This window comes from Leucopleurus acutus (assembly GCF_964270905.1).
Source record: "Leucopleurus acutus genome assembly, chromosome: 6".
NCBI classification, from domain to species: domain Eukaryota; kingdom Metazoa; phylum Chordata; class Mammalia; order Artiodactyla; family Delphinidae; genus Leucopleurus; species Leucopleurus acutus.
The window spans coordinates 114,449,252-114,463,579 of NC_139149.1; the positions used below are offsets into that span (position 1 = coordinate 114,449,252).

The 14,328-nt window shown below is 45.7% G+C and overlaps 1 protein-coding gene across 1 annotated transcript in view; it reads right to left on the reverse strand.

Annotated features, from left to right (window-relative positions):
* Positions 1-3,873: 3,873 nt before the first annotated feature.
* ASB18 (ankyrin repeat and SOCS box containing 18) overlaps positions 3,874-14,328 on the reverse strand; it is a gene marked incomplete at both ends in the record, with an annotated part of 62,156 nt that continues 51,701 nt past the window's right edge. Inside the window, 2 exons of the mRNA XM_082841401.1 lie at positions 3,874-4,059; positions 4,809-4,922. Coding sequence (XP_082697527.1) covers positions 3,874-4,059; positions 4,809-4,922 — 300 coding nt within the window. The remainder of the gene's footprint in view (positions 4,060-4,808; positions 4,923-14,328) is intronic.

Consider the following 14,328-nt stretch of genomic DNA (forward strand, 5'->3'; position numbering starts at 1 on the left):
CAAGATAACTCTAGCTGCAAAGCATAATGTGGTTTCGAATGTTTTACTCAGCTAAGTTACTTCGCTCCCTCCTTCCCACCTTTTCTCCCTCCCTCCTTCTCTTAGTCTCGTCCTTCCCCTCCCCCCCATCTGTGTGGAATTATGTAAGTCTCCTTCATTTTAGAACCTCCTGCCACATGACCCATAGGGCAAAGCTAGACAGTCATCAATACTACAAATTTTTTCAGTTATTTTATTTTTTGCTTAACAAAGCAAGTTGCTAGCAGTAATAAAATTCTGAAAAACTAGGAATGAATTCCACCCCATTTGATGGTTAAGATAACCCCCAAACCACCACACTTGCCATTTTTGTCCCATGCACTCATGACCATATGTCAGGAATCGTTTTCAGCACATCTGGAGCCACTAGAACGCGGCTGATTCAGAGCTAATTTCTAGCGCCGGTTTATTTCCTATTTTTCTGTGCAGCAGTCACGTACCTGAGTTGGGGGCAGGGTAAAGGACTTCCTGACATCTTTCATTGCTCTGTTTCTGTTGCACATGGGTCCATGTTGACCAAGAGCGCTGCTACACTGGAGGTACTGGACCCACCGCATATGGTACTGGCTGGTGGGGGAGGGCGGAGTCGGTGCTCATCGGGGATGTCACGTGACTGCCTGATGAGTGTGTAGGTGAGGGAAGCTGCAAAGCACCTGCACTGCCACCTGCCTTGGGAACAGGGGCCCTCATTCGATGCAGAGGTGAAGCCAGAGAGAAAGTGGAGAAAGTGGCCCTTTCTCTCCACACCTCCCCCGATGTGCCCAGGTCTCTCCAACAGCCTTGCTGACAAGTTGGCCTTCCTGGCTTGGCTGTGAGCTCCACTGGGAGCCTGTCTTGTGGGTGGTGGGTCCTGAGCCCTAAGCCCTGGGCTCCACCCCCAGCAGGCTCAGACAGGGTTGGTTAAAGGAATGAACAAATGACTGAATGGAAGAGTGAATGGTTTATCCCCAAGGAACTTCATGGATTAGCTCTACCTGGGAGCATCTGATTTTTAAAAGAAAATTCTTGGGGGGTGGGGGTGAAATAATGAATAAGAATTCCACAGTGGTGGAATTTTGGCATCTACGGGGAGATGTCTGGGGCTCACTCTGAGAATCATGTTGTTGTTTTTAAGCTGTAATTTGGGGAAAAACATGTTTTTGAAAATGTAATAATTGGTCATTATTCATCAGATTTTTAGAAATTTAAAGTCAATGTGTTTTAAAAGAGTTCTACTTTGTTCCGGGACTCCAAAACATATTTAAAATTTAGTGCATTCAGAAATACCACCTGTTTTCTAAGGAGGAGGGGAGTGGAGAGGGCAGGCTGAAGAACAGGCTGTGTCAGGCAGCAGAGGCTCACTCAGATTCTCATTTGCAAAATCCCGCGAGGACAGGGCTCCTTAGTAGCTGCTGGGGCTGTATTTCTTACTGTTTCCGCCTTTCTCATTTTTCTCATAAATAACGTTGCTTTGCTTTTCCATTTTTGCAGTCTTTATCCCAATATTAGGCTATTTTCTTCTCCTAATAATCAAACAATCATAATAAGAGAAGGAACCATTTATTGCTTTCCTTCTCTGGGCCGCCTCTGGGCCTGGGGCTTTGCACTCTGCTCTCAGTAGGACCAACCAGGGGCAGGGGCGTCACCCAAGCTCATCAGCAACGTTAAAGTTGGCCGACCCACAGAATCTGGGGCCCCGCCCCAGACGCCAGTGTCAGAATCTGCATTTCAACAAGATCCCTTCAGATTGGAGAAGCCTGCTGCCCTCACGAATTATCTCACCGAGCCCCAGCCCGGTGAGAGAGGTACCCACGCTTTCACTTCCCAGCTGAGCAAACTGCAGCCGGTCGTTAGGTACCTGTAACTCTTCTCCTTGCTCAGTGCAGCAGCCTGGATCTGAAGCCCCACCTCTGGGGTGTCACCATGGGTTCCTACCCGCCCTCTGGTGTGCTGCATCCCTTTCCAGGACGCAGGAACTTCCTAGAGTCTCACTGGGGTCACACCTGCTCACCTGCTCTGTGGCTCCCCATGGCCTGTGCAATGAAGTTCAGAATCCTTGATCCGGAAGCCAAGACCCTCCCGACTGGCCTCCTTCCAGTGGCCGCAGCATAGGGACCCTCCCCTCCAGGTGGACGAATCACTGTTCCTCCATGGTGTGTGCACTTTCCTGCCCCCCTGCCTTTGTTCAAGTTTTCCTTTTGATCCAGGGGCAGCTCCAGAATGTCTGTGTGGGAGGGGCTCGGGGAGAGCCATCTGCCTGGGGTGAGGGTGTGTGGGATCTTGAACCGTGTTTACATAGTCGTTTGGGTGAGATGTCGGTCTCAAAGGGCAGGATGTGGGTAGGTCAGCTGAAGGGGGATGCTGTCCTATCCCTCCCTTGGCCTGACCCGCTGTGTTGAAATCTGGCCATCCACCAAGGCTCAGCCGGTCTACTCCTTTTGTGACGCCCACCCGCATTCTTTTCACCTCCACAGTGGGCTTCACTCACAGACAGAGCATCCCACCTTAGACCGCAGTTATCTACTGGGGTGCAAACAGTGGGATGGCAGGCCCGCCCTCCTGAGGTTCGTCCCAGCCGCACCTTGCACGGGCTCAAACTGGAAAATGTGCAGCCACTGCTTATCCTCAGAGGATGAAAACAAAGAGTCCTTGTTTTAAGAGATGGTTTTTAATAGAAAATGTGAGGTCTAATAGGGCCAACAGATTGGGAGACAGTTATCAATGAAGAGATAGTTTATTAGTCACCATTCCCAAGAGAAGGGTCACACCACACGGGGAAGCACCAGGGTTGATCAGGAAGTGGGGGGAGGGGACATGGGCAAGAGACTTTATTGTGGTTTCCATGGAAAGGACAGGCGAGGCAGGACACACAGGCGTAGGACTGGCTAGTCTGAATGACTGCAGTGGGCTCCAGGGCAGAGGGGCTGGCTTTGGTTGTCGGGACTGGCTCTGGAGGGGCAGTGGCTGGAGCTCCAGGGAGGTGGTAGGTAGTGAACTTTGGGTTGGTCGAGTTGTATTTGAAAAGGATGCCTGGGGGCATGTTGTTTACAATCTCTAGGAGTTGGCTAACCCTGGGAGGAGCAGTCCCTCCAGGGTCCGAAAGGCCCCAGATGTCGAAGCACCAGAATGCAGAAAATAGAAGACACGGTTAACACAGCCCTCGACCTTTAAGGATGCTCTCCGATCCCGGACGCTCGGGCTGAGCTGACGGCAACCTCCAGGAACCCGTGTCTGTCCCTGGCATCTGGCTTCCTGGACTGTTCCCCACAGCTGGATCCGCTGGCGTTTGGTAAGGCTGTTGCACAGAAGACCCACATCGGATCAGAACGTCTGGCTCACCACCCCTCTGACGTCTTTCTAGGGACTCTGGACTGTGATACGCTGGGAAGCACCAGTGGGCTCCCGGGCAGGGGCTCTCGATACAGAAGTGTCCTCTCTCAGTGTGTACGTCTGTCATGTTTGGGGGACAGAGTCTTTCCAAGGGTCTGAGCACTAGGAAGGGTGGGGTGTTCCCCTTGAGGCAGAGGGTCTGAAGGCTGGGGGGGGCGGGGTGCAGCTCGAATGCTGCCAACGCATTGTGGGCAGGAGACAGACCTTGGAAAAATATGTATACCTTTTAGTTCAACCTCCGTTGAAAGGTACTTTCTGATACAAGTACTACGCTATTCACAGTTCCAGTCCTTACAAGCAACCCTGAGAGGCAGAAAGGGCCTTTATTGCCAATGCCACGCCCAGGTGGACCTGAAGCTGGGTGAGGTCCGTGCACAGGGTGGGTGCCAAGTCCCATCCAGGGCCCCTTGTAACCCTGGAGCCTCCACAGAAGAGCACAAGTGTCTTGGTCCAAATCTCTGGGTTTCAGTGCAAAACCCCCTCTGGCTCCAGAAGAAGGTAATTTTGCAGGGACTTCGGCAAGGGCAACTGGGGCACGAGGAAAAAGCACTTTCTGCTAAACAGCTTCCGAATGGCACAGCGGCAGAGATGCTGCAGACAGCGCGGGCTGTGGGCCAAGGCAAAGAGGGACTGGTAGAAAGGCTGGTGCATCTGAAAGGAAGGCGGGGGGACGTCAGTCTGGGCACACGGAACCGACACACGTCTCTCTCCCAGACAGAAGAGCCCTGGCGGCACAGGTGATCCTTTCCCGGCTACTGATGCGGGACAACCCTCCCCGAGAGGGTCCGGATACTTTTCTCAAGTGCAGCTCCTGCCCAGTCAGACGGAAGCCTGCTTTGGGTGATTTCAGATACTATGGGTAGAACCTCCTAGAATTCTCCTCTGCCCACCCACTTTGGAGAGCACACTTTGTTGTTCAGGAATCTGAACAGGACTCAAGTCAGTGAAACACGAGGGGACATTTTCTAGAGGCTTCTAGAAACAAAAAATTCTCTCTTTCTTAATTGACAGTCACCTGTGGACTTTGTTGTGTGTGGACGCAGTGCCAGCAGCTGCCTCGGTCATATCTTAAGCTGAGAAAGAAACTGACACCCAGGAGCCAGGACCTCCACGGCCCACCCTCCTCTGGACAGTGGTTACTGCAGCCCTGAGCTTCTTAAGCCTGTGTGGGTCGGTTTTCTGTTCCTTGCAGCCCACAGGACCCCAATCAGAACCACAGGCTGTGTGATTACTGGGCCTCCAGAAGAAAAACAGACACATCAGATATGCCCCCAATTTGCCTTTCTCTTCTCTTCTCCAGGTGTTTTCTACTTACCTGAGTATTAGTGCAAAACACCGTGGGTGAACAGAAACAGACGACAGTCTTGTACTAACGGGGGAAGAAGGGGCAGCTTCCTCACCTGAAACACTTCTTCAGGGATCACCTCCTTCCAGGACTCTGACACACGGAGCTGAGGGTAGGAGTTGAAAAGAACCTCGAGGACAGCGGGGGCTGGCGCGCAGGTCTTCAGCACCTGGTTGGAAATGGTGGGAGGCACAGTTTGGGTGGGCTGGGTTTTGGGTCCAGGTGGGAAAGGGTGGGGAGACAGGAAGGTGTGCTTGGGTCCCACTGCTGCCACTTCCTGGCTGTGCGACGTCACTGTCCTCCCAGGGAACAGTAGCAATCCCAGTAACAGTACAATAGGGCCGTTGTAGGGCCCCAGGAGCTAGTGCACAGGTAAGCACAGGGCAGAGCTCTGTAAGGGGCTGTCTTATCAACACGAAACGTCTGGGCCAAGCGGTAGGCATTCAAGTTCCCAGGAGGAATATACTGATGGCCGGGCAGGCTCCTTTGGCTCCGGGGAGCTGCTCAGAGAAAAGGAAATATGCTCTGCTGGGAGGGAATCTGGCCCAAGGATGGTGTTCCCAGTTTCTTACTTCGATTTTCTAATGTGTTGGGAAACTGGGGGAGAAGAATTGCTTCGCTGTTGCATTTCTTCTCCACTTGGCCTTTCCGTTTTATTTTCAGAGTCCCCACTGGCAAAGAATGTTTATTTTCTAATTTGCAAAGTCTACAGTTCAGGTCCATCAGCTTCATCATAGAGATGGAAACAGTACTTGCTTTTTAAAAAATAAACTGCTTTTTGGTGTTGTTGTTATGAAGAAGTTCGAAAGTACACAAAGTAGACTGAATAGTAGGGGAAACCCTCACGTACCCACATCAGTTCATGGCCAATCCTCCCCTATCCATACCTCCAGATCCCCTCCCTAATGTTATTTTAAAGCAAATTCAGTGTATCATCATTTCATCCATAAATATTTGTGTGTCTCTTAAAGGAAGTTTAGAAGAAATGCAAACACAGTGTCACTGTAACAGCTGAGAAATTAACAATAGTTTCTTAGTATCACCTAATATATAGTCAGTGGTTAAATTCACAAATTTCTCTTAAATGCCATTATATCAAAAACAGTCATTTGTTTGTTTGAATAAGAATGCAGATAAGACCAACACCTTTACATTGGTTGATATGATATGTTTTCAGGTCTTTCTTTTCTGTCTCATGTTGACATATTTGTGGAAGAAACTAGGTTATTTGTCCTGTAGAGTTTCTCACTGCTGGGAGTTTGCTGCTTGTATCCCTGGGGCATGCCGCTCTTTCTCGGCTTTCTGTAAATTAGCAGTTGGGTTCAGAAGCTTGACCAAATTCAGATTTGACTTTGGGGAGGGGCAGGGCAACTTCATTATTCTCTGTTTGTGAGGTTTAGGACTTACCAAGTGTTGCAGAATTGTTCTTTTTATTTCCTGGTTGAGAAAACTGAGGTGAAGCAATTTTTCTAAGGTCAGGCACCAAATACCTACAGTAGACAACAGCCAGAGCCAATGGCAAGCCTGGCCTGCAGCACGCTCACTGGTGCTCCTTGAACACAGCCAATACGGTTGCTCCCTTTACAGCGTACCTAGCTTCTTTCAGATCTAACATTCCTTTAAGACCCGGGAAAGCAAAATTTTTAAATTTCACATTTCTTTGTTCAGAGATAACCACTGTCAACATTTTGTATATACTAAGGTTATAGGCATTTAGACAAGGAATTAATATATATACCAAAATGAGCTAGTGCTTTGTACATCATTTTGAAAATTTATTTTTTATCAAAATAGATTGTGAACAATTCAAAAATTATAAATGAGCATTTAAACATCATTTTTAGTGGCCATAAAATATTGTATGAACATATCATAATGAATTCAATGAATGAACTACTATAAGTTGCCTCAGTATTTTTTGATATTATAAACAGTGAACATCTGTGAACACAATTCTCTCTCTGCCCCCAGCTGTAGTTATTTAGATTGCTTATACTGCATTGCTGGAAGTAGAACTGCAGGGTCGAAGGCTGTGTATGTTTTAAGGCTTTTAAAACATACTGTCAAATTATAAGTAAGTTATTACACTTTTTAAAGAGCTGAGTATGAGAGTGCCTCTTTCTTCCTACCCAGACCATCTCATTAATTATTTAAATCTGATAGGTACAATATGGCATGTTTACTTTTGGCTGACCATTTGCCTTTCTTCTTTTGTGAATTGCTAAATTATGTCTTTTGTTCATTTTTTCTACAGTGTATTCATTTTTTTCTATTGATTTATAAGTACACTTTATTTATTAAGGTTATTTTTCAGGTAGGGAATCATTTTCACAAATAATGGTATTTTCTCCTCCTCAGTATTAATATTTCTTATTTTTATTGTCCTATTACATTGGCTAGAGCGTTAAAATTCAATGTTAAATAGCAACATTGATAGCAGGCATCAGCATCTTAGTCCTAATTTTAATAGGACTGTCTCTAACATTTCACCACAATCTTGGGTATTAGTTTGACATAAATACTCTAAGTTAAGGAAATAACTTTGTATTCCTAGGTTACTACAAATTTTAGGATTTATTTTTTTTTGCCTTTTTCTAACCAAGTTGATACCAAAAGGCTTTCCAATATTAACCCATTTTTACCTTCACAAAACAGACTCTGGCTATTCTTCTAAATAGTTGAATAGATTCAACTTGCTAAGATTTTTGCAGCTCTCTTGATGACTAAATTTGGTTTACAGTTTCAGCTCTTTGAGCTATTATTGTCAGGTTTTAATATCACTTTATGTTAACTTAGTAAAACCATCTGAGAAAACTATCTTTTTAATACTCTGGTAGATTTTGAAAAGTAGATAATTATTGGAAATAAGAAAGCATGACGGACCTTTCATTTGAAGCTTTTAAGCCTAGCCTTTTGTTGTAGGTGATAATTTAATATTTTCAATTTCTTTCATGGTTACTGGCATATTTTGTTTTGATTTCTTCTTGGCTCAATTTTGTTCACCTATATTTTCCTGGAAAAAGAAAAGAAATTTAGCATTTCATACGTATCAGTCAGGGTCCTAACAGGAAATAGATGGCGTACTCGATACAGGATCATTCCAGGAGGGTTTATTGATACGGGGCTTATTTATAGCCAGGGGAACCACAGGGAACAGTGCATTGATATAGAGCCGGCAGCAGAGCTACTTCCACTCCTGGGTCTGCAGGGTGAGAGCATGGGGTGGGTGATCCTTGGCTGGGGACACACAACCAGCCTGAAGCTGAGAGGGCGCCAAGTGGCTACATCCTCTGACCTCGCTCTCCTTCCTCCCCTACTGCTTGGACACTGCACTGGTGAAACCCAGGAAGCAAGGGCCAGGAGCCTTGCAGCCGTGTCCACGCAGGTGGAGAACAAATCTGGACGGGGGCGTATCTCCACTGTATATAGGAATAAGCACCCTGTCTCATTTGAGATTCACTATGATTGTATTTGCAATTTTTGTTCATGTTTAGTCTTGCTGGAATTTTGTCTATTTTAATTTTTTCCTCAGGAAACCAGCTATTGGATTACATTGATCAGTTCTCTTTAAAAATATTCCAATCTATTACTTTTTGCCTTTATCGTTATTAATCCCTTTCTCCATTTCTCTTTCCAGCTCCCTGGACTGACTGCTCAGTTAACTTGACAATATGTTTTCCCTTGTGTCACAATAAAGCAATTTTTCAAGCGCTCTGGATCTTCCTTTGAACAGAGGTGTGGTCCGAGCCATAAGTTTTGACGCACAATGTTGTCACTGTCTTTCTTTCTTAAACAGTCTGCAATTAAATAACTACTGACGCAGTATCCATTTGGGAGCGTGTGATGAAACTTTCAAAAAGTTAATTTTTAAAAATTTTTGGCCACACTGTGCCTTGCGGCTTGCGGGATCTCAGTTTCCCAACCAAGGATTGAACTCGGGTCACGGCAGTGAAAGCCGAGAATCCTAACCACTAGGCCACCAAGGAACTCCATAAATTATTTTTAAAAATTAACTTTTGCTATTAATTTTCTGGAGTATTGTATTCCGGCTTTAAATAATGTCTGATTTTGAAGTACTAGAAGTTGTATTCTGTTTGACGGTTCAAAGTTCAACATGTATATGTCACATTTATGATTGGAAGCTTCTATATTTTTTTCCCCTACTTTATCTATGGGAAAGACTGAGATATGAATTAAAAATCATCTAGAATTATTATTTTTCAGTTACTTTCTCCATTGTAACATAATCTCTTTTTGGCATGTAAGGTTCTTAATGGTTATCTCTTCACTGTGGACTGTATCCTTTATCAGTGTCGAGCGAATCTTTTCTTCTCATTTTGTGTATTTCCCTGGGACTCTTCTACATTGCATATTGATATCAGTACCTCATTTTATTTTCAGTTTGTTTTTGCTAGAATTACCTCTGCCCACTCTTTAATTCTAACCTTTTGTTTCACGTTGTTTTAAAGTGTTTGAGAGTCTCTACTGGTAATAGGGTAACTTAAGAAATTTGTATTTATTGTTATAGATAATCTGTCTGGTTTTACTTCTATCGTTTTATTCCTTACGATTTTTTATGCTTCTTGTTTCCTTTGTTGTCTGATTTCTGTTACACAGGTTTGTATTTTCTTTGTATTTATCGTTTATATATTTAAAAAAGTTTTTTTTTTGGCTGCATTGGGTCTTTGTTGCCTTGTGTGGGCTTCACATTGCGGTGGCTTCTCTTGTTGCAGAGCACAGGCTCTAGGCGCTCGGGCTTCAGTAGTTGTGGCTCGTGGGCTCTAGAGTGCAGGCTCAGTAGTTGTGGTGCACGGGCTTAGCTGTTCCGCAGCATGTGGGATCTTCCCAGACCAGGGATCGAACCCATGTCCCCTGCACTGGCAGGTGGATTCTTAACCACTGTGCCACCAGGGAAGTCCCTATCTTTTATATTTTGGAAGTCTATATCTTATTTAAAATTGTACCAGTGGCTACCTTCAGAATAAAAAAATATTAACCTCTATTTCTCTAAACATCAAAATAGTATCTTTTGCGCTCTAGATGTACCATTATCCCTTCTCTCACCTCTCTTAACCAATTCTTCTCCCTCCTTAGTAACATCTGAAGTTTGTGTTCCGGATTATAATTAGTACAAGATCTTATTTTATGCTATATATCTCCTTGGGAAATAACTTTTGGTAGTTGCATTTAGTTTCACCACCTGCCTGACAATTATTTAAGTTGTCTCTATTTTAACTGGATTGTTTAAGCCATTCATTCCACAGATATTTAATCAATTTCCTACTAGAAGTTAAAGATTGTGTTATGTTTGTGTGATAACAAAGGCAAGCCTTGGCTTCACAGAATTTTACGGTCCCAAATGATACAGTCTCAAATAATAGTAGTAGTAGTAGTAGTAATAAAAATAAATGTATAGGTGCCGCAGTACTATGGTGAGAGAATCACCAGGTGCTAGAAATGACACCTAACTCAGACCTAGATTTGCAATGGGGTGGTGAGTTGATCAAGGAAAGATTTCTGGAGGAAGTGACATTCAAGCTAAGACATGGAGTAGGAGTTACGAAAGGTGTGGAGAGTTCTGAGGACCAAAATGTTCTAGGTGGAGAAAACATTTACCAAACTTGGGAGGTGAAAAGGAACAAAAAATATTGGCTGTGGCATGGAGCTGGACACGGGGAGTAGTGAAAACTGGGACTGGAGAGGAAAGCAGGGTCAGATCTAGAAGACCACTGTCTGCCATGACAGGGAGGCTAGACTTATCCTGAGGGCACCCAAGAGGCCTTGAAGGATGATGAGTGGAGGAGTGACAGGGTCAGGTTTTAATTTTAGAAATGTCACCATGGCTACAGTGTCGAGAAGAGTTTCATGGGGCCATATTGGAGGCAGACAGCCCAGTTACGAGGGTATTTTTGCAATCTAGAGGAGAGATGGTGGTGGCCTAACCTCAGCTGGTGGCAGCCGGGATGGAAAGAGAAGAAAGATTTTGAGAGATATTTAGGAGGTCGACCTGAGACAATCTGCAGATTGAGTTTCCCATTCCTGAGACAGTCTTTCCCATCACCTCTTGGTCAGCTGGGTACTCCCATCCCATCTGGCCTTTTGTCTCCACTAATCCACCCAACCCGCCCGTGCCAAGAGCGCCCGTGAGCAGGCCGCATCTGGTGGTCACGGCTCTGCCTCGCCTCGTGCTGTGTATCAGCACTTCTGACACAGTTGATCACGTCCTCCACTTGATGTGTTCTTCTCTTGGCTTCCAGGAAGCCACACTTCTACTCCTTCACCTCCCTCACTGCTGCTCCTTCTGTTTCCTCTGCTACTCTCTCATCTCTGCATCTTCTCCCTGCTGGAATGGCCTTGGATTTAGTCCTCCTTCCTCTTCTCTATTTACTCTCCCTTCCTGGTGATCTCATTCAGCTTCCTGGCTTTAAATACCATCCATATGCCACCGGCCCTCAAAAGCGTATCTCCAGGTCAGTCAAACCTCCCTCCCAAGCTCCAGGCTTGAATAGCCAACTGCTTACTTGATATCTCCTTGTGGCTGGCTCTATCTCACACTTAATGTATCGGAAACATAAATCCCAAGTCTCTCCCTCAGCCCCGGACTTACTTTCCCTATAAGCTTCCCCATATCAGTTGATGACGCATCTCACCTTTCAGTCTCTCAGGCTAAAAGTCTTGGAGTCATCTTTGACTCCTCTTCTCTCATGTCTCACAGCCAATCTGTCAAGAAATCCTGTTGGCTCCACCTTCAAAATACATCCAGAATCAGACCACCTCCCTCGTCCATGCCACCGTTATCCCTCAGGTGGATCACGGTCACAACCTCCTAAGTCATCTCCCCACTTCCCTTCTGTTCCTCCTAAAGTATGTTCTCAACATGGAGACCACAAGAAGCCTCATAGATGTTAGTCGGGCCATACCCCTCCTCTGCTCAAACCACTCCAATGGCCAAAGTCATTGCAATGTCCTACGAGACCCCACACGGTCTGTGCCCCTCCCCCACCTCTCCCATCTTATCTCCTGCTACCGTCCCACTGGTTCTCTCCACCTTCAGCCACACTGCTTCCTCTGTTGTTCCCCACGTGGATCAGGCTCACTCCAGCCTTGGGGCCACAGACTCTTGGCCTGTCTGCTGGGCTGCTCTTTGCCTAGACATCTGCTTAGCTGATTCCCTCACCTCTCTCAAGTCTACTCAGAAACCACCCATCCTAACTACCCTCTTTAAAACGCACTGTCTCCCGTCTTGCTTCTTCTCCCCTAGCCCTTATCATTTTATTGGCCCATTTATTATGCTTGTTGTTTACTGTCTGTCTTCCCCATTAGCATGTAAGCTCCATGAGGGAAGCGATACTTTTTTCCCCTGATTTATTCACTCATTAGGTCTCCTAAGCGTCTAGTATGTTGTTGGCAAATGGCCGGTGCTCAATAAATATTTGTTGAATAAATAATGCAGTAAACAGAAATACTTTTTCTTTTAAAAAGATGCACTAGGGAGGCATGTCTTATGAGCCCTTGATATCTAGAAGTGTCTTTCTTTTGCCTCAAAATGAAAGCTATCTTGGCTGAAACTAGAATTCTAGCATCCGAGCCTTTTCTTTAAAAGTCTGTAGATGATATTTCATTGTCTTACAATAACACTGCAGCAGAGAAATCTGAGTCCAGCCTGATTTTTATTCCCTTATGAATAACCTGTTTGCTGCTTGGATACTCTGCAAGCCTTTTTAGAACATTTTTTTTAGAATGTATATAGGTATGTGTCTCCCATCACTGATTCGCAGAGAACGTCCATTCAACTTCTCTATGTTAAGATATTTTAGTGCAGCTAAGTCTTCTTCTATTATGTCTTTGATTATTGTTTCTGATCCATTGTTGTATGTTCTTCAATAATATCACTTACCTGTGAATTGGCTCTCTGCTCTTTGTCCTTTACGACCATCACTTTGTTTTTTAGTTTCTTGGCTTTGTTTTTTCTTTTGCACTTAAGAAGTTCTTTTTTTTTTTTTTTCTTTTTTGTGGTACGCGGGCCTCTCACTGCTGCGGTCTCTCCCGTCGCGGAGCACAGGCTCTGGACGCGCAGGCCCAGTGGCCATGGCTCATGGGCCCAGCTGCTCCGCAGCACGCGGGATCTTCCTGGACCTGGGCACGAACCCGTGTCCCCTGCATCGGCAGGTGGACTCTCCACCACTGCGCCACCAGGGAAGCCCTCTTTTTTTTTTTTAAATAAATTTATTTTATTTATTTTTATTTTTGGCTGCGTTGGGTCTTCGTTGCTGCACGTGGGCTTTCTCTAGTTGCCGCAAGTGGGGGCTACTCTTCGTTGTAGTGTGCAGGCTTCTCATTGTGGTGGCTTCTCTTGTTGGGAGCACGGGCTCTAGGCACTCAGGCTTCAGTCGCTGTGGCACACAGGCTCAGTAGTTGTGGCTTGGGGCTCTAGAGCGCAGGCTCAGTAGTTGTGGCGCATGGGCTTAGTTGCTCTGTGGCATGTGGGATCTTCCTGGACCAGGGCTTGAACCCGTGTCTCCTGCACTGGCAGGCGTATTCTTAACCACTCTGCCACCAGGGAAGCCCCAGAAGATCTTTTAATATTAGTCCTTTGTAGTGAACATTGTGGTTGACTTCCCAACACTCCAAATGCTTAGATTAATTCAATCATGATAATTCTATTCCACTCATCATTTAATGGTTTGGGGAAGGGCAGGTTTAAGCTAACTGAGGCCAGTAAGACACAAAGAAAGACTTCCTCAGGGTTTCTAGAGAAAACAGCTGGATCTGAACAGGAGGCTGGTTGGCCCAGTTGCTGGAAGCCATTTAGGGACCAAGAGAAGGACCATTTTGAGCGCAAGGCTGACTTACTGAGCTTGAAAGGCATCTGGTTCTTTGATGATGTCACTGAGACTCAGAAACCACCAATCCTGAAGCCTGTGCTTCTTGTTAGGAGAGATACAAGGGAGGCTGGAACCAAGGGGCTGCCTGGTGGGGCTGTGGCTATGAGAAGGAGCCGCCTGGGGGTACTGGAGCCATGGAGATGCACGTGCTGCAGTAGAAGCTACCTGAGGTGGAGGAAGAGGGTGAGAAATACCTTGGCTTTTCCCCCTCCCCCTCCAGTTCCCATGGTGTCTCCGTTGGCTGAACCCAGTCAGAAGCCAGCTGATATGGGGCTCCGTGTTAGCTTGAAGGGGCCCTGTACCCTATCAGGAGGCAGAGCAGAACAGAGGCAGCAGGGACTGGATCTGGGGGCACACATGCAAACAGCGCAGCGCCCTCACTTACATCATTGATTTGATGTTTTTAATGAATCAGTTCTGCCTTCTACTTCCTTTAATGTGTAATCTGACCTACCACCGTGCTCTTGCTTTCTTGGTATAAATTTATCTCCATCTTCCTTTTCATGCCATTCTATTGACTCCTCAGCTTAACCTGTCTGGTTTTATGGATTTAAAGACGAGATCTTCTTGCATTCCATAAAGGATGGCACACAGGGCACACAATTTTTCAGATCTTCTTCTGGATCTTTTGATGAGAGGTACAGATTTCGTCTCTACTCTCAGGATGCTATCTCATTTTTCTTCTTCTGC